This window comes from Hemicordylus capensis, chromosome 2 (genome assembly GCF_027244095.1).
Source record: "Hemicordylus capensis ecotype Gifberg chromosome 2, rHemCap1.1.pri, whole genome shotgun sequence".
Lineage (NCBI taxonomy): Eukaryota > Metazoa > Chordata > Lepidosauria > Squamata > Cordylidae > Hemicordylus > Hemicordylus capensis.
This window is the reverse complement of record NC_069658.1, coordinates 39858612-39884008: the sequence shown is the minus strand read 5'-3', so window position 1 is coordinate 39884008 and position 25397 is coordinate 39858612. Positions and strand designations below refer to the sequence as shown.

Here is a 25397-nt window from a genome sequence, read left to right as displayed (position 1 = left end):
GAACTAGCATGAGAGAGGGAGAAGAAAAAATTCTCTCATGTATAACTATCTAAGCTTTTATTAAGTCCACTCTTTAGTGTGTGTTTTAAAAAATTCTTTTAAAGAAATGAAGCAGCCCCAAGTACTTTGATCTTGGCTCTTCCGGTTGCCCTTCTCTCTCTCTCTCTGGATATTGGGTGCCCACAGACACTCGAGGATGATCCTTGACACAAAAAGTTATCACTCCCCACCCTAAGAAAGGGAATTATTTAGGAATTTTTTCCTCTTTCCTCAGTAGGACACCCTCCTGACCTGAGACAGCAGAGAGACTGTTGGAACCGAAGAGGGATTCCTCTACCCACCTATCCCCAAAGGTCTAGTCTACATACCTTTTGGTTCTCTCTCAACTTTTCCACCTTAGCCTGAAAGGTACAAACTGGTTCTGCAACAGCTAAGAGCTCACTGCACTGAGCACATGCCTATGATTCCTGCACTGCAGGCAGGCATATGTGTGACAGTGTGCAAAGCACTGGATAGCCTCCACACACCAGTTAGCTTTCAAGCTTCACAACTGGTCTGTATGTTTAAGGGTTTTTTAAGGTACTGTGCTGTGAGGCTTGGTTTTGAGCATTTATGGTGGCTTGCTTAAAGCCACTGCATGAATCCATGCTGAAGGCAAGATCTTTTTAGTTCACAATTCAGTCTTAAGCACTGTGCTAGACTAGACCCTGATGCCTTCCCATAAAAGTGAGGAGTTCTTCCTAGTCAATTCGGCATGCACGCCAACATTTCTACTGGATTCTCCATCTCGAAACAGAATAGGTTGGTTGAGTCCCCATGTCTAGTTTCACTTAGCAAGCTTCATGGTTGAATGGGGGTTCGAACTCAGATTCACACCGAAATTCTGTTCATGGTTACAGTAGCTACTCAGGATTAGGGTGGATAAAAGTAGATTTTAATGTTTAAATTTATATATATATATATATATATATAGATAGATAGATAGATAGATAGATAAGCTATGAGAAGTTTCTCTTAGAATAGCCTAGTTTAAAACAAAATCTGAACCTAATACAAACATATGATCTCTTAAAACAACGTATGACCCTCTTAACATATGAAATGCTGCTTCCCATTGTAAAAAGAGAACTGTAAGGGGGAAACTTCACCTATCATATAACAGTTCATACTCTTGTATGATGGCTTGATACTGGAGGCCAAAAAAGGATGTCAGCACAGGTGTCATCACTGATCCACCTGAGTGAACTTTTACACCTAGTTTGCCTAGTAACTACCCAATCTCTGCAAGTGGCTCAGAGTCAGGTTTTCCATTGACAACTATTTCTTACTCTACCTACCCAAGTATATGGCCATTTTCCTTCCACCTCATGGAGGACACTGATCCAGTGACTACTTTTGTATGTATGTTGGGAGCAGTACGGCATGGTAGCTATGACAAAGAAAGAGAGGCAGACAAACAGAAGCAACACTAGAATGAGCAGCACTTTCTAATGTCAATACCAAGCAGCATCTGCGTACAAAAACCAGTGATAGCTGCAGTAAAGAGATCCTATCTGGAAATATTTTGGAAAAAACCCTCCTCCTGGTGAAAAAGAGAAAGGTGACAAATGTAAACTAGTGCTACAATGAGATATAAGGCCAAGTTGTCAGAATGAAGCAATGTTAAAGGATCAGTGTGATTTTCACCGGTCTCCCCGCTTCTGTCTGCAGCCCCTATGCCACATGCCCTGCTCCAGAGGGTCCCCCAAGCCTCAGGAACAGAGGCTTTCTGGGCCCTGCTAATTGGGCAAAGAGTCACCTTTTAAATTGGTGGCTCTCTTCTATTCAGCAGGAGGAGAGCAATTGTTGCCATTCAATGCAACACAGAATCCCTCCCAGTGGCTGTTGCTGGTGTCTCCTTTGTATCTCTTTTTAGACTGTGAGTCCCTCTGGAACATAGAACCATATTCTCTTTCCTTATGCTATGTAGATTGTTCTGTACACTTTTAAAAAAAGTACTATATAAATAATTTTAATTTGAGGGGTGGGGCACAGGAGCTGAGTGAAGGGACAGTCTGCAAAAAAAAATCAGATACACACCCTTGTGCAAATGGAAGAGCTGTCCGTTTTGTGGAACACTGTACTTTGGAATAACCCAATCTTTGTATGAGTTATCTCCATTTTGTACATCAGAAGGTTGAGTCAGTAGTAGCTTGCCTATGGCTACTTGAACTTATGGCTGAGGTAAGATAAGAATTAGCTCACACACTCAGAAAGCATACAGTGTGATAATTAAGCATGATCTACTGGACATTTCCAGCCCCCAAAAAAGGGCTAGATAGTTGATAGTTTTGGTTAGTGTCTTAGCCATCAATTGCCAGGCTCCTATTTATAACTGAATGAACAGTGTCAAAGCAAGCTCAGCCCCCGTCAAAATTACATCTTACTGGTAATTACTGGGGCAAAGTAGGGCAGGAAGTGGAAGGGAGAGAGTCATCAGAGCTAGAAATATCATATGCTACCTCTTCCAAATGGAAAGATAGATGTGTTTTTCCAGTCAGTGTTCTCTAGATTTTCCAAAGAGATGCAGCTGAAGCCTTGCTTTAATCCCAGCATGTGACTAGCAATTTTATATTTGAAAGCATCTTTTTTTTCATATGCAATTGATTAGAATTCAGTGTTTCTCACAGATACAAAGGCATCCGATTCAATGAACATGGGAACAGATCTGGAAAACCAAAACTCACTAATGCAAATTCAATGTTCCTCTTATTTTTTACGATCTATCCGATAGATTCTTCCTCCCCCAAAATGATATTTACCATGTAAGAACAGAATTTGTGAAAACATGACAATGACATTGTTTCAAAGAAAAAGGTAGGCCTACAAAGAGAAACAGCTAATGCAAAACAGACTTGTGACATCCTAACTGTTCCAGATCCAGGTTATGTTATGTTCAGTGAGTGTTCTCTCTAATTTTTTTCATGTGTGTGCAGAATGAATTTTGTTCTGGGTGGCAGTATCAAGGCAGTGTGTGCACACATGCATTCAAAATGGGACCTTCCTGATTCAACCTGAGCGGGATCTAAAATTAAGTGAGCGGACATCAAAAACTGTGTGAGTGCGTGCATGCCTTAGAGGGAACACTGGTTATGTTTGCCTTAAGTGTTCAAAAGAGGCAATGAGATCATTCTTTGCCTTACTCTACCTCTTTCGAACATAGCCACACTGTGCTTTTAATATAGGTTCACAGGTGGGTTGCTACTATTAGTAATCCTTTTTTGTGCAAAAGAGTTAATGGACAGAATGGAATGGTCTTGGCCAGAATGTCAGCATAGCTGCCTTATCAGCTACACAACCAATACACAAATAATTCTAACAGCTAGATTTAACTAGACTTGATCAAATATTTAGTCAAAGGCCCACTAATGAAAGCACATCTCAAGCATTCTCACTCCCAGGAGAGCCATTGGGTATCAATTGTCAAGGTTACCAGATCAATAGTCGCCATGCCTTTTCTGATAGTATTTTCACTTCTGCATCAATCAGCTTTCACCAAGCTCAGTTTGCGTATCTTTGCATTAATGGGATTGAAGAGATTCACCACTATATTTATAATATGTCAAACAGTTGCTGCTTCTTCCATAAAACCTTCACAACTCTCTCTAAAGAGTCTGAAAGGTGTTGCTCAACAAATGGTGCTGTGGAGACCACTTGAATGCCTCTGTTTAACACATGCTCTAAACAGCAAGCTGCTCATGTGCATCCGTTCACCATACATTCAGACACCACAGTGTTGGGTCTATGTGTCCCCTTCATACACACACAAACTGAAGGATATTCAAGGCACCATTGAGTCCAACTCTGTTTAAGTTAAGAAAATGTGTATATAGTTATAGGTGTCAGACTCAAATCGGTTGATAGGCCAACTTTGTCTCCCAGCAGATGCTAAGAGGCATAAAACAATTGTTAGCTCTGATGGAAATGCAATGAAGTATTTCCGGCTTCTAAAAATATCCCACACTATCCAATCCCAATGCACCACCATTCCATCTCTTACCTCCCAGTTCTTTCAAGAGGACCACTGCTGCACCAAATCCACTTGTTTCTCCCTTCATGGGCCTTCTGATGCTCCCAATTCACCACCATCTAAGCCCCCTTCTCACATGTCACTGCTTGCCCTCCAAAATGCTCTGACACAGCAAGACAGCTTTTCAGTCAGCCTAAACATCTTTGTAAACCAAATCTCCACCACCCATTCAACACCCTTCCCTTTTGGTTGCAAAGAAAAGGAAAGATTGTGCCATCAAGAAAGTGTCAACTCCTGGCGACCACAGAGCCATGTGGTTTTCTTGGTAGAATACAGGAGTGGTTTACCACTGCTTTCTCCCGTGCAGTATGAGATGATGCCGTTAAGCACCTTCCTACATCACTGATGCCCGATATAGGAGACTCGAACCAACAGCCTCCTGCTCTCTAGACAGGTTGCTTCCCCGCTGCACCATTAGGTGGCAGTTTGGTTGCAAATAGCAACTGTACATTGTTCCACTCCAATTGACTTCTACAGTCTCTGTACTACTTGATGCTGCTAATTTAAAGGGAATGGTGAGTGAGGCTGGGGTGAAGGTATGCAGTATCAGCTGCTGAGCCAGTTCCTTTTGCTCTACCAAGTTATTAGCTTCTTGGCCCCAAGTTCAATAATTTCTGTAGAGCAAGTTGCTATAGCTTCACTGGAGACCCCAAAGGGCCTGATAAGGCTCCAGAAACTTGTTTGATGGTCCCAACATATATAAAAGCATCAGTCTGTCTAACTCTTGCCTTTTTCTGAAACACTTCAAAGGGAACTTCACTGCATCCATAGAAAACGAATACTTTAGTGACATTAACTAAAGTTAGCTTAAGCTTGTTTGACGATTTCTTCTCATAACTTTAGGTGTTTCTGGAGCCAACTCTTCATTTTGAAGTCTTAGCATCCCATAACCTGGTGTTGTGAGTAGTTCAGCAGTCTTTCGAAACAAACCACTGAATATTAATTTCAGATTACCTTCACATCAGGTCTAAAGCTCTCTAAGATGATGAAAAATGCTCCCTGAACTCTCACCTGACCAGCCATTTTCTTTTAACAATTCTTCTTGAGTCATGTCATATGTAGGACTGCTGGCCCATCTCAGTCTATGAACAAAGGTAAAGGTAAAGTGTGCCATCAGGTCTATTTTGACTCCTGGCACCCACAGAGCCCTGTGATTTTCTTTGAATACAGGAAGGGTTTACAATTTTCTCCTCCTGTGCAGTATGAAATGATACCTTTCAGCATCTTCCTATATCGCTGCTGCCCAATATAGTAGCAGTGAGGATCCGAACCAGCAACCTTCTGCTTGTTAGTCAAGCATTTCCCCACTGCACCACTTAAGATGGCTCTATGAATAAGGGCTACATCTTTTTCTCCTTTCCTGTCCATCATAGCAATTTTAGCCCCAATTTGCCACCTCCATGGCTTCCTTTTTCCTGTATGGAGTCAAACAAGTCATAAAAGACACCATTCTGAGTCCTGCCTCTCTCACATGGTAAGCATTTAAGCAGCTGCTAAATTCACTCTCAATTTTCTGTTTATTACAACTCCATTTCTGCAACCTCATATTATCCAACATACTTCCACTTGCTATACCCAAAGCCTGTTAGATCACATGCAGCCATCTTCACTCCCAGCTTCCAATCAGTCTTCCACTATATTACCCAGTTAGACACATGTGAAAGCTATCGTTAGTAGTAACGGAATATACACGCAAGAGTCAAGGACACCTCTACAGCTACAATATCAATAAGTTGTACTCAAGTACATCCTTGAAAGATGAAAAGACAAACTCACCATGAACTTGATTGATCTCCGAATTCTGAGAAAGAATTTCATCTGCTAATTTCTGAGCAGTTGGCAAAACTTCTGTATGGTGCACTGTGATCAAATACTGTACAAACTTCTGTAGTTGGTCTCTGTTCATTTGAAAGAGAGTCTCTGAAATGGGAAGATGCAGTTTGACCTGATCTGGCTTGCGGATCCGGTACAAAGAGAGCGCCACGACGTGGGCACAGTAAAATATGTCTTTGTTTCCACAGCTACAGGTCACTGAGGTAATCTTGCAACGATCAAAGCTGATAGCTACATTGCAAACAGTTTCTGGCTCCGATTGCATTGCAGGCTCGGTCACTGTGCCGCTCAGGTGGAAACCTGTGCATATTAAAAAAGGAGAGTTTAGTGTAGCGTCTAGTATGGCCACTTTAAGTGAAAGACAGAGTTTAGTTTTTGACAAAGTGGGATTCATTTTTACAGAGAACATCGCAGACAGTAACCATGGTCTGCAGCAGCAGCAAACAGCAGCCACTAGAATCACCCAAAGCAGAAATATTGTGCATATAAATAGCTACACACACACAAAGTGGTCATTGTGGTAGATGATGACTACAGAAAAAAACAGGAAGCAGACTGAACACACCAGTACGCTAAACATCCATTACTTTAAAAACCCACACAGCGGTGTATTTTCCAACTCCACAGACCTGCAAACCTTTTTTGGAACCTTCCATCAGTGGAATCTGGCAAAACTCTACGGGCCAGGTTCACATGAACCAAAGTCAAAACATTCAATACTTCTGTAGGGGTTATTCAGAAGTGTGGGCCTATTTTCTGTACCATTCATCTATGTTAAGTACATTATAGTCTACCACCAAGAGTACACTCAGTGCCAGCTCACTGCCATTCCCCTCTTGCCAGCCCCACCCTGGACTGGAGCCAGTGCCAATTTTTATCTATCACATTTCTACACTGCCATAATGATACCCTGGCCCTGCCCTGACATCCAGCTGTGGCCTCTCCTCATGGCCACTACTGAGCCAGCACCAGCAGCTTGCTCAGTTCCCTCCAGCAACAAGCCCATCTGCTTTGTCTGTTCCCAGAATAGAGGAAAGAGAGCTGAAAAGTTTGTTGCTGGAAGTGATAGAGTGAGCAAGCCAATGGTGCAGCAGCGGCAATGAGGAGAGGCTGCCACTGGATACATGCTCCCCTCCACACTGCCCCGCCAAATCAAGTAGTGATGCACCGCAGAAGACTGCAAGGGTGAACAGGGGCAGCATCAGGGACAATGCAGCAGGGGACAGGGCCAGCAAGGGAGAAAAGCCAAGAGATGGAGCAGCAACACAGATCAAGCAGAGCAGTGGAAGCAGACAGGGAAATGCCCACAGCTGGAAAGGCAGAGTATGACACCCATATTTTTTTTATTTTTAACATTTTATATCCCGCTCTTCCTCCAAGGAGCCCATACTCACTATCCCCTGGAATAGTCACCGCCCAAGCCCATCACTTCACCTGGCTTCAGAGGGAAGCCACCCCCTAAGTACATTCAACAGGGAACTGTGGTCATTTCTAGCTCCCTGATGAGCACACATGTATAAAACATGTAGGCCTAAGTTGGTCACAGACACCTAAAATAAGAGCCCGCCATATTATAGTGCAGCATTTTAGCCTGGCCTTCTCTGTGATGTGCAAACTTCTATGAAAGAGGGTTTTATTATTATTTTGTAGGGCTGTATTCAAAGTGTGTTATCTTCCACTTACAGGATAAAGAGCCACTGTATAGAAGGGGCTGTATTATGTGCTTTTCCTTCAGATTTGAACCCGCTTTTAACATGTCCTCTCCATATTAGCTTGCCTAAGCATGATGAAGACTATCAGGGTGATTTATTGGACAACTATTATGCCCAATTTAGAAGCAACCATTTGCTTTTATTATTTCACCTTTAGGAAAAGTAGTTCGTTCATTCATTCATTTGATTTCTATACCACCCTTCCAAAAATGGTTCAGGGCGGTTTACACAGAGAAATAACAAACAAACAAGATGGAACCCTGTCCCTAAAGGGTTCACAATCTAAAAAGAAACAAGATAGACACCAGCAACAGTCACTAGAGATACTGTGCTGGGGGTGGACAGGGCCAGTTAGGACAGTCAAGAGTCATCCTAAGCTAGGCCTTGACATTTTTTCTTCAGATCTAGGCGCTAGCCTGAAAATGTAGAAGCCAGACTCTTGACAAAATGAATGGACTTTGTGATGGGCACTGTGTGAGTGGCAGCCTGGGGCAAATAAAGATGTTATTTAATAACTACCTCTGACTACACTATCCTAGTGTAGGCACCACAGTTAAAATTTCTAGACAACATGGCTCCCTGGCACTTGAGATTTGTCAACCTTGCCCTAGGTTGTAGCTACATTTTTCTCAAAAGGTCTGGAGAAAAAAGTTTTGATAAAAACAAGGCACAGTATTAACAAAACTCTTGTACCAAGATTAGATATAAAATGGTATCACTTCTTCATGCCCAAAGCACTGCGCAACACAAGATTGATATGGAAGTCATCTTAGGTGAGTCCCATTAGGAAACTAAGGTTAATACTATGCAAGGCAAGGCAAGCTGACATGGAATGGGAGGAGCAACATTTCATATTTGATCACAATACAATACACAAACTTATCTGGGGTATGGAACTGATTTGTCAGCTGATAAGAGCTTGATCCATTCCTTAACCAATAAGTCATCACCTACCAAGTACAGTGGACATTAGATAAAACCAAATTTATACTGCAATTCTATGTTTGCTCAGAAATCAGCTCCACAGTATTCAACTGAGCTTACTCCTAGGCATATGTGTAGGACTGAAGCTCAGGTCTTCATATGAAAACAAGCTTTGAGCAGTATATCACAGTGGCTGCCAGCTTTCCCCTCCTTTCAAGATCTACTCAGTACCAAGACCAATTAGTACTAAATTTTGATGTAAACTCAGAGGGTGGCATTAAAGCCTTTCACAGAGTGGTGCTCTGTTGGTTTAAGCCCCTTCTATTGACAGAAGGCAAGTTTTACTCATGCAAGAGGTCCTTGCATGAGCAAAGTTCTTCCATAAGGAAAAGGAGTTTTCACCTACAGAGTTCACTTTACTAGAGGTCTGGATGCTGCCCAGTGTATTTATTAAGATATCGATCTGAATTTTGATGTACTGCAGCAAGAGTGAACACTGCTCTTAACTCTTTAACTAGGGGATTATTACATTGCTCTTTACATGGAGTCAAATATGTACAAAAGGTTTGTACGACACTCTGGTCTTTGTACACCTAAAGCTCTCGAATAAACCACCAAATAGCTCCAGTACTGAAATGAATACAGTCAGTATCAAGGGGGTTCAGAAACATTAAATATCCAATTGGAGAGATGCTACACATTAGAGCATCTCATATGGATTTTTATTTCTGATCATTATCTCTCAAATTAATTTTACTTTTACTGTAATCTCATGTATAAGTAACACACATGTTTCCAGTCAAGGCAGCAATAAAAGCCACAGCAGAACCACAGCACAGAACAGTTCCAGGACGAGAAGCTGGGACGGTCACAATACACTGACCCTGACCTCAAGATTCTGTCTGGAAATACAGATGCATTCTGCCAAATGCCTAACATTGTGGTTAAGCAGCCTTGACTATAGCTCTGAAGGGGACACAAGCAATGCCATTTATACCACAAACCAGGGGCATACATAAGAATAGCTAGACACCAGCCAGTCACAAAGCAAACAAGTGAAAATGTCTGGGGTTAAGAAGCTATTTCCTTAAAAAACCAAGCATCCCACTATAACCAGTTGCCATCTTCAACTCAGGTCAGGCTACAAGCCAAGTGTATCCTGACCTGGATATAATTTATGATAAATTATACAACATACATAAGCTGTTGGAGGAGGGCCTTGAACCTCTAACATCTTCAACATTTCATTGGTCCTGAAAGAGCACCAGTCTTTTTAAAAAATCTCAAATTATTTATTTATTTAATTTATTTATTTAATTTATTTAATACACTTCTATACTGCCCAAAACTCACGTCTCTGGGCAATTTACAAACAAAAAGCTAAAACATTAGTTAAAATAAATGACCAAAAAAAACCTTAAAACGGTAGTTAAAACAAAATAAATGACATAGTAAAAGTTAAAACATTACAACAATTTAAATTTTTAACATATTTTAAAATGATAAAACTGCTAAAATAATATTTAATTAAAAGCCTGGGTGAACAGGTGCATCTGAACAGTTGTCAGAGATGGGGAGGCTCTTATTTCAGCAGGAAGTGTGTTCCAAATCTTTGGGGCAGCAGCTGAGAAGGCCCATTCTTGAGTAGCCACCAAACGAGCTGGTGGCAACTGCAGATAGACCTCTCCTGATGATCTCAATCAGCGGTGGGGTTCATAACGAAGAAGACCTTCTCTTAAATACCCAGGGCCCAAGCCATTTAGGGCTTTATAAGGTACTAGTAATTTTAAGCCCGTTAAAATAACGGGCACTAGCAGGGTTGTGTAGCTTTTCACATGTCTGTATGGAGCTTTGGTCGGTTTGGGGGGGGGGTGCTTGTGTGTTACTTTGTGTGCTGTTTGATGTGTTTGCCGCCCAGAGTGTTTTCCGCTGATCCCGCCTCTACCCTCCCCGCGACATGGCCGGTCCTCCTGCCGCTGCCTCTACCCTCCCCCCGGCTTGCCCGGTCAACTTGCTCATGCAACTAGGCAGTTGTGTAGTGGACAGTTCTTTACAACAAGTAGCATCCAGACAAATGCAGATGCAATTATCCCACCCACTTCCTTGCTGCACATCCCATAGTTGCCCCCCCCCAAAAGTGGTTACTGAGGATCAAAGGACCCTTGTAACAGTATGAGATGTAGAACAGGTGGCCACAGGGAGAGTAGGAAATACTTACAAACTGGACAGGCGCATCTTCTGTGAGCAGGCAGAAAGGGTCTCTGCCTGGTTTTGGGGAATTCCCTTCTGCCTCTGCAGCTACCTGTGCTGCATCTCATGCTATTGCTAAGGGTCCCTCAAACCTCAGGAATGGCTTTTTCGTGACTCTGGAGCTGCAGTGAGGCAGCGGCAGGGGAAATGACTTCCACACTGTGGTTGCCAGCAGAGCCAACACTAAATCTCTCTAAGGCATCTTGAAATCCTATTGGATCCAATAATCTTCTCAGGCAGACCATCCTAATAGGTCCCTCACCTCTGCGAAGGTGGGAAGTGACTAAGTCCAATCTTAACCAGATGGTGGTCTGTCCATGACAATGGTGAAATCACAGGAGTTCCCACCCACAGAGAACCACCCTGATCAGAGTGAAAGACCAAATCAAGCATGTGACCTGCAATGAGCTTCGGTCCCAAGAGCGCTTGGGATAGGCCCACAGTCGTCATGGCTGCTATGAATGCCTGAGCCACCCCAGACAATTTGGTCCCTAAATGCACACTGAAGTTCCCTGGCACCACAAGCCTGGGAGACTCCAACACCAAGCCCGAGAACAAACTGTCAGCTCAGTTAGGGACTCTGTTGAGCAGCGGGGCAATCAATACACCAACAGAAGTCCCAGTCTATCCCTGGTCCCCAAACTTAAGTACACACATTCAATATGCTCCGACACCTCAACAGGGATCCTGGTCAGGGAGATATTGTTGTTATAGACCACTGCCACTTCACCTCCCCGCCCATGGTCCCTCACCCACTCCTCAACAGAGTACCCTGGAGGAAGAAGCTGGGACCAGACGGGTTCACCAGCCTCCCCCAATCTGGTCTCTGTAATACATACCAGGTCGGTGCCTTCATCTAAAATCAAATCATGGATGGTTTCTGATTTGTTCTGGAATGAGCTGGCATTACAAAGGAGCAAGGTGAGGTTCCAAGGGTGGTCGGCACTGCTCCCCAAGGTCAGAGAGCTGGCAGGACAGCCAGAAGGGGAAACAGTGATTAGATTTCCAAGTCCCCTTCCCCTGTAGCGGCCCACTGACCTTCCAACATTACGTCTTCTGTTCCCCACCACCACTGGAATTGCCACCCCACAAACAGTGGACACGCCCCCCGTCTCCCCATCTCAAGGTATGCCCAGACACATTCTAAAGCAATCACAGCCAGGACTAATTAAAACAGAAGCCCCACTATTAAATGCCCCCCCTGAGCCAGGAGACCTGGCCCTCACCCTGGCTGTCCCCCAAAGTGGCTCCCCCAAAGTGGCAACCCCCTTTGGTATCACCCCTTCAGTGGCGGATCCGCCGCCACTGGCAGCACCCTAAATAGCCCTGAGCAGCAAGCTCCAGCAGATGGAAACCAGGAAACTGCCAAGTCACCCCCTGTGGGCCCCAGTACTGCAAAGCCTCACCACAGCCCAGCAGCCTGTCCTGGGAGGCAGACAGTAAGCTGGAGGGGAACAGAACAGACATGCAGGCACCCAGTCCCCCACCATGGGGTCTGTCTGGGGCAGATGTTCCTCCTTCTCTCCTGCAGGCTTCTATTAATGGATATACTTCTGCATACCTAGTGAGTCCCCTGAATACACAGAAGCCACTACCTTATATTAGGATAGCCCCAATTTGAGAGACCTAGGATCACTCAAGTTTGGTTGTGAAGTTTATCATTCATAAGTAGATGTTAACTGACACGATTTTGCTTCAGAGGGGGTTTATTTTTAAAGACATTCAATTCAACTGATCCTTTTAAAAATAAGCCCACCCCCCCCCCACCCCAATTATCTACTATTCTCTCCTCCCTTGTTCTGCTGAAGCACTGTTCTGTTCCAGAAGGCAGCATTGGAGACTTTCCAAAGTGAACACATTAGATCAGTTCTTCTTTGTAAACTGCCCAGAGACTTATGTTTTGGGTGGTATAAAAATTTGTTAAATAAAAATAAAATAAAAAATAAATTCATTTGCCACCCCTTCCTCCATAATTTCAGACTAATGAAAGACAGCAAAGTTGAATAAGGAGAAATATTCATCCACTCCACTAAACCAAGCCACGAACAAACCTTACAGGCACTAATCAACCTATGCTATCACCTCAATTCACTTTTAAGTATAGTATCTACTATTTAACAACAAAAGATCAGCTAGACTGAACATTCTGAAGATCAGTGTCTCCATGCCAAATAGTACTTTTGTCCCTGAGCAAGATCAAATCTCCCTGTTCCCAACACATTTGTCTTTACCCAAATAAAACACTAAGCTAACCAAGATAGGACAACACTTGTGACTTCTCCCTGACATATTAGCTTTCTATGTGCAGGGATTTCTCTTGGAGGAGCCTTCAATCATCTCTTCAATCAATCTCTTGGAGGAGCCTTCAATCCCCACCCACCCCATCAGTGTTAGCCTGTGTCTGGACTGTACAAGTTAACTATCTCAGTGAAAACAAAGCCGCAGTCTTAAGATCTATAAGTTAATACAATCCCATATCAGGCTTTTCCTGTTTATTTAGCAGGAGAAGCCCGTCTTTTCTGATAAGAACTGTGGAAGACAGCAAAAGCCTCAAAAACATTTCCTTTGTTTTCTTCTTTCAGCCTCACCACTTGGCTGAAAAGGTACAACAGATTTTGGGGGTGGGGTAGCTAGCATGTATTTGTAACTACACAATTCTTGCCATTTCCAATTTTGCTTGATTCATTCATCATGGTAGAAAAATACATCAAGCCAGGTTGTAGCCTATTTTCATACGACAAGCAAGAAAAAATTCAGGGTTTTTTGTTGTTAGTTTGTTTCAAATGTCTACCATAATCCTTATTAAAAAAAAAAAAGGGAAAAAAAGCCAAGGTCTCATCAGATGGGCATTCATTTGACAGCAGCCTGTAACCATCACTGAATAGAAAGAAACAGACGCTGCTCCATTTTCCAGTACAAATTCCATTACAGATTCTCTCCTTGCAAAGCAAGGCTATCCACAACCCCCAAAGCTTGCCAGTTTTCCCTCTTACGGCAACACGAACAAATGCCTGCATGTCCACTTGTCGTAATCTGAATTTTAATACAAAGTAGCAGATGAGCAACACTCTTTATAACTTGCTCCCCCCCCCCCGCTGCAAAGAGTTCTCAAATATGCTTCCATTAAAAGCACATCTCAGCGCATTCAGCTGGCATTGGTTGGCAGAGCACTCTTCTCTCCCTCCCCCCATTTCTCCTTCAGTCTCTTGTGGACTATACAGTAAAAATTAGCTATTCATTACATGTGAAGGAGTCACAGATAGAGCTGCACCCTGCTGAGGAAGACTGCTATTTTACATGTCAATTTCAGAACGAAAGCATCTGCTACCTTACTAATATGTATATTTAAAGCTGCCATACACCATGCAGAATTATATGCTGTTCACTGCCTGTTTGTTCATATATTATGAACTCCTAAGTAACATTGCTCAAGATTATTCCCTTGGAGGCCACCATTTCCTGCTATTATTTAGAATACACCCTCCCCCACCACCACCGAATAGCTTGTGCACCTCCCCCCACATGCACAATATATTCTGGGTGAGCTAACCAAGTGACATTTCTGTCCAGTAACTGCTAATATACTTAATTTTTATGCATATTTCACCTTATTTTTATGAATATTACAAACTCAATTAGTCAGCATATAAATTAAAAATCCTTTCACACTCTGAACACAAAAATTACTCTAGAATCATTATATACAAAGCAAGATACAAAAGCCAATCACCAAGGACAAGGCAAAATAAGTCTCTATTACCAACAAATAAATGAAGAGGAAATAATTTTACATATCATCTAGAACCAAGAACTTGAAGAGCTCATCCTTTGTATTCTGGGTTTACGTTGATAGGAAGCAGAAAAGAAAGAATGGAGTCTCAGAAATTATTGGTAACATCAGTGAAGTTGTTCTTGTGCCAGAATAGAAAATACATTTGGTGGAGAAGAATTAGTAGCACTCCAGTGTTTCCAGCTTCATAAAACTATTCACATCTTGAGAAGTGCTACTGCAAGTTACTAAGCTGCATTTTTAGAGTGACACTCTTCCTAACCATTTATGAAGCATGGAGGAAAACATATTTCAAAGAGTAACAGTTTTGCATAGCACTACAAATGTCTAATCTAGAACCCAACTCAGTAAGTCACCTCTTAACATTCTCCATTATTGCTTCCTTTTAACATCTCAGAGTCTCAAGAATTCCATGCTGTTGGTCAAGTCTCCAAACTCATAGTGTAGTATCAACAATCTTCAAGTTTCCCAAACCCTAAGATGATTATTTGCATTCACAGTATAATACTACAGCACTTCTCTGTACTAGTGTCCCCATCCCTGATGTGGAATGCCCCTCCCCAGAACATTTGGTTCATCTTTTAGATCTTTTTAGCACTCATGTTGACCTAGTGCGTTTTGATTCTGCAATCAGGGGGTGTTTAAAACTGAGTTATATATGTAGGCCACACTGAAACGTAAGTGAAAGGCAGGATAATCTTTTAATCAATTTGTTCTGGTAAGAAATAATCCGCCTACTTTCTTTTCACTATAACCACTCTGAGCTCCTCGGAGGAAAAAGTGAGATATAAATGTAAAAAAAATCAAGTTAATAAGTTAGCTCACTTGCATCTCAAATGTTTACATGTCCACCATCTTCTATCAGGATGGATGACATAAACTATGTTCTTGGTAAAAGTAAAGTGCGCTGTCAAGTTGGTGCCGACTCCAGGCGACTACCGAGCCCTGTGGTTGTCTTTTGAGAATACAGGAGAGGTTTACCATTGCCATCTCTCATGCAGTATGATGCTTTCAGCATCTTCCTATATCGCTGCTACCCGATATAGGCGTTTCCCATAGTCTGGGGAACATACCAGCGTGGATTCGAACCAGCAATCTATGGCTTGGTAGTTAAGCCATTTCTCTGTCCCTAAAACTATACTCAATTTAGTTCATATTGGTCCAGGCAATGCGAAGTTGATGTGCACAAGCACAGGCACTCTTATAAGCTTGGAATCTCACAACTGCATGACAGGACAAAAGAAGCCCTATAAGTAGAAATTGGAATCCAATGTTTGAAACATACAAATATAAAATACAAGTCACATACCCTCTATTAGAAACAGTAATATTAGTGAGAAACTACTGTTTGAAGACATTTCACTAATCTGAGCTGAAAGCAAAGCTGAAAGTGCAATCACAAGAGCAAAGACAGTCCACCATTCCAGGCAAGGTATTGGGGACAACCTCCTTGCAAGTGAAAATGCAACTGCCTTTAACATCCTTAAAAGATTGAAATGTTATGAACGTTTCCCACTGCATTGGTTCAGGGAGAAGCAGAGCAGGAGCACTTAACACATTCTGACACATTCATTGACTTGCACTAGCAGCTTTCAGCAACCTATAGACAGATGTACCCCAATAGTAACTGTACCTGATAACACTTAGCATTTATGCAGCAGATTTCAAGTGCAAGTCATAGTGCTCTGACCTGCACAGTCTATCAATCCTGACAACAGCTCTGTATGGTAAAGCAGTACCTGATCAGTCCTGCACTGCAGATGGGAAGCAAAGGATAAAATGCGGTTTGCTTAAGACCAGCTATTGAATTCCTGGTTGGAAGTAAAATTTGACCGATGGATATCCAGGCAGACAGCTCACACTTAAAGCCAAACTAGATATTACACTCAGACATACATAACAAACCCAGCGGCCCTTCCCACATGCCAGAAGTGCAACTTTGGGGGGAAGAAATGGGGGGTGGAGGCAGAACCTACTACAAATGTATATTTGCGGCTCTGGGGGAAGAGATTGGACCAGGGAAAGATTATGCATGTTAAGCAGACAAAACCGTCTCTGCTTCACATTGCCTCCTTCTAAAGCTGCTTTTCCTAACCAAAAACCCCACCAACACAAGAGACCCAGAGGGGTATCCCAGGTTTGTGCAAACATGTTTGTATGCATTGCTTTTGCTAGCAGAGGGCACAAGCCTCCAATAGAAGGTTGGGGGCCCCAAAACCTTTGCATGTCTGCCTGCCTCCCCCCCCCTCCCCGCCCATACACATACCCCTTGTTTGGGTGAAGCAAGAAGTGGCAATGATAGGATGGAATGAAAAATTCCAGCCCAGTGCTCCCTGTCACTATCTCCTCCATTGTTGGGGATCTGTCCTCCCTACTCTGCACACTTGGAAAGGGAAGGGGAAGAGATGAAGCCAAGAGCCTCCTCACTTCATTTCTGACTCTGTCCCATCACTTCTCTTTCCATTTGCATGCAAAGAGGAAGGGAAGGCAGTTGCTCTGGGAGCTGGCTTTTCCAAGTACTGGAGGCCTCAACAGCAACCCAGCTGCTGGCCTCCACGAAAGGGGCAACAGGTGCCTTTGTGTCCAGTGGTAATCCAGCAGCTGGGTTAAACTGAAGAGGCAGGGGGGAGCCCAGGAGAAGGTGGATAACATCCCCACCCCTGTCAAAGTATTGCTAACTCCCACCCAAAACTGTTTTGTGTGGTTTTTTTAAGTTGTGCAGTGGTAAATCTTCCACCACACAAAAAAGCCAAGGGGTGAAATATTAAAGCACAGTAAGCCTATGTTTGCAACACATTTTTCATGCAGTGGCAAATTCCAGCGAAGGAGGGAATTTGAAGTCAAATATTGTGGAGCAGGGACTCCAATCCTAACAGGACCCTAGCCATGCCCTTGGGGTCAAAATATACCAGATATAAAAATAATGTACTGGTGATTAATGGCTTCAAAAACTAGAAGAGAATGTTGGGTTCCTTTAGAGGCTTGGAAAATGGGGGAAGGCTGTGGAACTGGGCCACAGATCTTGATTGTCACTAGGGGCTAAAGTGGCCTCTGTGGCTCAGAGAGCCTTTTATCAGCTTTGGCTAATAAGCCAGCTGTGATCTTACCTGGATGCAGATAGCTTGGCTACAGTTATCCATGCTCTGGTAACCTCCCATTTAGATTACTGCAATGTGTTGTATGTGAGGCTGCCTTTAAAAATGGTCCAGAACTGCAGTTGGTCCAAAATAGGGCCTCAAGGTTAACAACCCGGGGCTGGGCTTTTCAATCATATCATACCAGTGCTTTGTCAGCTACACTGGCTCCCAGTCCCTTTCCATACCCAATTCAAAGTGCTGATTTTTATTAAACCTTTAAAGCCCTAAGTGGTTTGGGACCAGGTTACCCAAGAGAGTGCCTTGCCCCCATGCAGCCCGATTGGGATCTTGAGATCTTCTTCAGATCTCAGAGTGGCCCCACCAAATGAGGTGAGGTGGGTGGCTACTAGAGAGGGCCTTTTCAGTGATGGTACCCCATTTATAAAATAGCCTCCCCAGTGAGGCTCACCTGGCATCATCACTTTCTTCTTTAAATACCACCTGAAGACCTTTTTGTTTACTCAGTTCTTTTTAAAATAGACTTCTAAAAGGTTTTTTGTATTTTATTTTGCATTTCTTATTTTATTGTATTTTTTCTGTTCTGTATGTTTAAATAAATATTAAATCTGTTGTTCTATCGTGAGCCACCCAGAGAATAATTTGTTATGGGGCAGCTAAACAAGTTTGTTTGTTATTTTAAGTACACAGCAATGCCTAGTTGGATCCTCAGAGACAATACCACATCATTTCTTGCACTTCCCCAGATGAATTTAAGAATATAGAGCTGATAAAGGCATTCCAGATAAACAATCCTTGGGTGTTACTAAAGTACAGCTGCAACTTATAACCCACTATTGGAATAGCTCATTCACCAATTGAACCAGTGCTTCATGCTAGTCCAGCACTAGAACTGCCTGTTTCCTTCCAAAGGGCAATATACAATTCTGTTCATCAAGCCACAGTGACATCACGTGTAGCCTTTTAACAGTTTCTTAACATTAACACACACATCTATCATACCTATATCTATCTAGGCCTAGAATAAGTAACTTGATTCTGAGAAAGGTACAGAGAGTGTGTGTGTATAAATACAACCTGACAGCAATTTGGATCATCCAGCAGAAAGAATCATCTACAAGCTTAATAGCATTGTTTGTGTTCTGTACAACAGTATATTTGTTCTTTCAAGCTACTACAGTGACAAGTCAAAAAGGCAAATACTGCATACTAGATCTAAGGTGCCGAAAACCACAAAGGCACAATGTATTCCAACTGAACAGTTCTCAGTCCAGATCATATATCGTCAAACATACAATCTGGTTATAGAGCCGTTTACCAAAACAGTAGCTATGCACATGTTTCTGCAAGAGCTACAGCTAAAATGTCTAAATGGCTTCCACTGGTTAAGCCAGTGCTCTTAAAGAGAAAAACATCATTTAATTGCTCTGAAAAAAAATTTCAGTTTATACTGGAACTCAAGGAGAAGAACCATATTTACGGTGCTGTATACTCATTGATGTTTCCCACATGGGGGGATGGAAGGAATATATGACTAGAATTGGCAGAGGGCACACAACATCTGCTAGTTTTCAATGAAAAGATGTTTTATTTCTGGACAAAGCCTCCCAGAGTGTTATCCCAGCACTGGATCAAAAAAGTGAAAGAAAACACTTATTATGCATATCTTATTAGCATAAATAAGTTAAGAAGTTCATGCTAGAAATGAAGTTTTTTTTAAAAACAGGAATGACTGTTTTTGTCCCCAAAGATATCCAAGGTTTTCACACCTCGTGTGCAACTTCAGCTAGATTCAATTGAGTAAGCTTGAATATTGGGTTCGGGGTGGGGGGGGCAAAATAGTTCAGGGACATTCAAAGTTCAACCTTTCCTATAAACGAATGAATTTTTCAAGATCTGTGCAAATGTCAAACAAATGCACTCATGAATAAATAGAATTGTTTGTATAGGAGTTTACAATGTTTGGGAATAGACTGTACTCAAAGGGCTAACTATGTATTTAGAGTTCTCACCGAAGATCAAGCAACTACTATAATCCTACAGTGGGAAGGGGAAAGAGGTTTACCAGCTTTGCTGGGAACTGTTTCTTGATAAATTCCATAAGATGAATCAAGAAATATTAACTTCATCTTGTGTGACCCTCATTGCTCCCCCAATTTTAAGAGGTAACCTTGAAATAAAAAAGATTAGACACATTGACCTTCATGTTAGTTATACCAAAACAATATGCTGTAATTTAGTATGAGAAGCACTCTGCTTACACTACATAAAGCAAACACCACTTTTCCATTCATTTTCTAAATAGGCTTGGATCCAAACCTATTGCTGCACTCACAGAAGTTTCCTGCTTAGAGAAGGGGTTTTTTTTTTACATGACCACAATTCTCTTTTCATTTATGGAAGGAATTGTGAACAGGCAGTGTGTTTGGATCTTATAAATTTAGAATGTCAAGGTGACATTCTAAAGATGATGCTTCTTCTCTTAGGAGCTTTTGGGATAACAGCAATAAGTTTGGATCAAAGCCATTGGTAAGTAAAGCGGCCAATGAAGCACCCATGGGTGAAAGCCTTTAATGTGCAACAGCTGAGTGCAAATGGTAAACTGCCCAAGCAGGTGAGAAAGTTAACAACACTAACCTATTAAAATTAAGTGTCTAAGCAGCCAAGCACCTGGGATTGTTCCACCTTTCTGCAACTCCTTCTGGGACTTAGTCAATGCAAACAGCAGATCACAAAGTAAAACTATTCCCCGACTATATCACCTACAACTACAAGTGAATGAATGAATTCTCCCTCATAAAAATACCCCGAACACATTAAAAACTAGATGCCCTGAAAGATTGTTCTAGTGCAGACCTTCCTCCTAACCTCTAGCTTTCTGCACAAAAGGATTATTTATTTCATTCAAACTATGCCTACATGATAGAAAAAGCTCTAGGAACACTTACCATGTGATTTTGTGTGTAAGCCAAGCTGTAGAAAGATGTGAATCTAGACTATATACACACACTAGATGTGCATTTGGCTGACCAATCCATGTTTTTTTAATATACGAAAGGAGCAACATAATGTCAGACACAACTCTTTAAACAAAGGACTCCTAAACCAAGTCTTGCTGCATTTGAGATTATTTTGCTTTTTATTCTCACTGGAATCAGATGCTCACATTAACCAACTCAATATAACTCAGTATTGTCTCATTAACTGCAAACACTGCACCCCACCCAAATAAATCTATGCAAGCACCCTTTTGCTGGCTTGATCAACTCTTTGGTTAAGTGCTAGTATTGCTATTGGGGTTTGTCATTTTCTTGTATTCTTGAAGATGCTGCTATCCTTTAAGTATTTTATTGGGGTGGGGGATCAATATTGTTGTGAGGTAGCAACAGACTTAAGAAAAGCTGCTGCTATAAAAAGGTAGAAAGCTGCTAACTTTCTACCTACATTTCAAACATACCTTTTATTTTACCACCTATGTGGCCAACCTGACAGATTCCTTTAAAGAAGAGGGTCATTTATTGTTTCCTCTTCTTACTAACTACCTCATTGTGACCGGAGTGGGGGATGGCATTCTGTGGCGAAGCTTACCAACTGGACACAAGGGCCATAAGCCAAATGAGGAATTAAAATATTAGCCCTAAAATGTATCATTTTGTCCAGTTTTGTAAAGCCTCATTCTGTTATCCATTTAAATAGCCCAGTGGTAGAGCATAAAGCAATACCAGCTTGGATAGGCATGGATCAATGCACAATTCAGGTTTGCAGAACTGCTGAAGTAGGACCCTATGGTTCAATTTGCCCAGGTTGTCTGGATTTCACCACCAGCCAGCCAGCGATGCATATACAGCCACAATTTTTTCCCCCAACCTCCAAGCACAGCACAGGCCAGAGTTTCATTTAATGTTGAGAAGGGGGAGGCTTGAAATTCTCTCAGAGAAGCAGGCTGTTGTATTAGAACAAACAGCAGCTTGTTTCTATCGCTCCTTTGTTTGACAAGTTTGAGCTGGCTAGAAAGGTCATTTATGCCTCAAAGCATCAAATTAACATTTGGAGGACATGAATTTTAAGAATGGCTATTTGGTTCTGCTTTCTGAATTGCTAATGTATTTTTAAAAAACAAGACTTAACCAAGACCCAAAAGAAAAAAAGTAGTCTCTTTCCTCAAGCAAACTAAGCATTGATTTTATGTCTCTGTCAGCACATGCAGACTATATCTTAATTAAACCTCATTTTGAACACAAGATTTAAGCCAGTAGGCTGAAGTGGTGTCAATCTCATGGAACAGTGTGGAAGGAAAATTACTGTTTAATTACCATACGAGGGCTCTTTGGCAGTTCATACAGAACATTAAGTAAAGTTTCCTTACCCTATCTTTAACTCTAGTAACAGGATTCACAGTGGGCAATCTTTACAGAGTCTCAGCTCATAAGCAACTCAATTAGGCTACAGAGTATTTCAGAACCACGTTTTTAAATAGTCAAGTCAGATCAACAGTCCACCTACACAATCTGAGAGTGGGTATCAATTATATAAGTTTCTACATATGTTCTCCTCACAGACGTTCAGTAAGAGTGTTATACAGCTTGCTAGTGGCCTCCTGCACTCTAGTTCAACACTGCAGCCACAGACATTTGCAATGTTTGATAATTTGAGGATAAGCCTTGCAAGTAAGTTACTGGAGATTTACTAGTCCACCTGATCACTGTCAGCCATCTGTAGTACACTGTCAGTCTGAGCAGAATTCCAGAATGTAGAGTACAGGAGCTCTCTCACAAAACGTCTAGTCCCGAGCAAGACAGAACTGGAACTGGGGAGCTAGCTACGCCCACAAGAATCACATGGTCCAGTTCTGTCTCGAGCATGCTCAGTTCCTAACCCTTCCTGAGGATCTCCTACCACCAGAGGAAAAAAGGACCATGTACCGTCTGATTTATAAGAGCCTCACCTGCCTGGAGAATAAGCTTGAGCTTATTCACTGTAAACTGCCATAAACCGGTTATTGTAAACCACCCAGAGACGAAAGTTTGGGGTGGTATACAAATTTGATAAATAAATTAAATTAAATAATCGTAGACTAATGGCTAGTCACAAGACTGGCATAGTATCCTCTGCCAAAGATAGAAACTAATGTTGAACAGGCTAGTGACATTGTCTTTGGGGATAGTTTCTGCTAGACCTTCTCAGCCAAATACTTCTCCTCACCCCCTCCATTTTCTCCAAAATTCTCATATGTTCAGTGGTCCTCTCAAATCCAGAACCCACCTTTAATCCCAACCAGCAACAATGAATTTTTACCACATATGTCCATCATATTTCAGTCTGCTTTAGTTTTCCTCGTTTCCTTGCATCTCTACGCTCTCTTTAAAAATATAAAAAAGAAAACATAAAACTGACAATTCCATCTTAGGACATGACTCAGTTTTGGATTGCAGCCCAGTTGAAGAAGAAAAAAAAACACCTATGTTCTAGATCAGGGACAGGAAACCTTTGCTCTCCAAATGTTAAACTACAACTCTCACCATGAATAAATTATGGCTGGGGATTCAACAGCTGAAAAGACAAGGTTGCCTACCTTCCTGGTACACAAATTTGCAGTGGCAGTTTTGGTCTCTCAGAGTGTTTAACTCCTCAGCTCTGAATAACCAAAACTACACCCAAGACAATAACTTTGTGTTCCCTAAGGCCTCAGTATGGGGGGTGGCTTACTTCATCCCATTCCTCCTCTCTACCCTCAGGCGTCTCACAATGTCTGGCTTTTAGGAATATTATCCAGTCCTCAAGCTCTCACTTTCCATCTCCTCGCCCTCTCTGTTGTCCTTTTATTCCTCCCCCCCCCTTTCCATTGGTATTGCCCCATCTTCCTTCCTCCATGCTCACCCAACCCCCACCCTATTCTCCCTGTCCCTCCCTCTGTCCAGCCACCCCGTGCTTGCACTGTCCTCAGATCACTCCCATCTGGGTTGCAGCTGTCCCATGGGTCTGACTTTATATCCAGCCTGGTAGCTATCCTGACCACCAGCAATATTTCTAGTTCTTCCACAAGGCTACCAGATCCAGCAGGGATGGCTACCAGCATGTCGAATCCTCCAGCGAGTATCTCTGCATGGGGCAGAAGGTTGATGACCATAGTTGGGGGCTAGATATCCTGACAAACTCTAAACCTTCACCCCAGTTCAGAAGCAACATGGGCTATGCTTTAACTTTTAAGACCTCCTCTTTTGAGCCATGAAGCAGTGGAGTCTGCTCACCCATTGGGGATTTAAAATTTAACCCCACAAATGAGCAGCCCACATAGCTTCTCAGGAACTCTTCAAGAACTAAACCCCATTTCCCAGGTTAGGTTTTGAATAATCATGATACATTAGGGTTGTGCCCCTGAGTCTGTGTCGACTCCTGGCAACCACAGAGCCATGTGGTTTCCTTGGCAGAATACAGGAGGGGTTTACCATTGCCATCTCCTGTATGATGCCTTTCAGCACCTTCCTATATCGCTGCTGCCCAATCTAGGAGTTCCCCATATTCTAAGGGGATTTGAACCAGCAGCCTCCTGCACTCTAGGCAGTTTACCTCCCCACTGAGCCATTAGGTGGCTTGCGGTACATTAACCCCACAATATTGACAAGTCTCCTGCATATACTTTTTGAGGGATGTAAATTCTTCCTATAGAGTTTTCTCCACATTCACTTCATCCAAACTGAAAGCCTTTGGTGATCTTAGGAATTCTTAAATACTTGAAACCAACCACAAAAAGCAAGAAAACACTAAGGCTACAAAAATATCTATTTGATTTCAGCAGCAAACAGACTGGCCCCACTACAACAGGCTAGCACTCCAACACAGAGGCCATCAATTCCGCTTAAGAAGTTCAAGTATGAGCATTCCATGGTGATGCAGACAATGAACTTATGTGCCAATGTTCATTTGGGAAGCTGCTGGCTTAATTAGTTATATGTACAGAACTGTTTGTACAGGCAAAGAACACCCTGCCCAGGCATTTGCACTTCAGTAAATTCCTCTCGAATGCCAGAAACAGCAAGTATTTCCATTTTCTAAAGAGGAAAATAGCAATTACAGTATGTCCATCTCCACCTGTGAGTGAGCAAGGGAAACCCACCACTGTATTCTGCTGTAACAAAACTAAGCTCATTGGAAACTGTTGCAAAGCCTTTCCTCTTTTTATGTACCACTGTCAAAATAAAGGTGCAGAGAAATACCTAAGCCTCATTTACAAACATTTGCGAAGCAAGAGGAACTGGCAGAATTATTTCACTAACAAAATGTCTCAAGAGAGCACTGGGCAGTTGCAAGCTCCTCTCTGAACCATCTCAACCCAGTGGTGTGTGTCTATTGTGTTAATATATCTACAGAGTGGTACACTCATCTGTGGAGGCTGCATCCCTTTTAACCTGTTCACCAACGATGCTAGGAATCAATGTAACATCCTCAAATGTGAATTGGCTACTTCCATTTATCTTCTTGATCATATTACAGCAGACTGCTTGTCACCTTCTGCACAAATGCTCAGGAAGAAGTTGACTAGTTAGATACAATCCATGCAGCTAAAACCCTTTGACAAAAGTTGCATAGATTTAAAGTATATTCTCAAGAAAAGGGCACTTCAAAGTTAATGGCAATCTGCCAAAAGCAGAACAATTGCCTTGACAAGTCACGTGCTTTACACATTTCAAATATTCTAAATGTTAATTTTAAAAAAACTAAAGAAA

At 42.2% G+C, this 25397-nt stretch overlaps 1 protein-coding gene across 1 annotated transcript in view; it reads right to left on the bottom strand.

Moving 5' to 3' along the window:
* The window catches only part of ZSWIM6 (zinc finger SWIM-type containing 6), a 141456-nt gene that overhangs the window by 75371 nt on the left and 40688 nt on the right, over nt 1-25397 (bottom strand). Inside the window, exon 2 of the mRNA XM_053293032.1 lies at nt 5846-6202. Within this exon, the coding sequence (XP_053149007.1) occupies nt 5846-6202 (357 nt within the window). The remainder of the gene's footprint in view (nt 1-5845; nt 6203-25397) is intronic.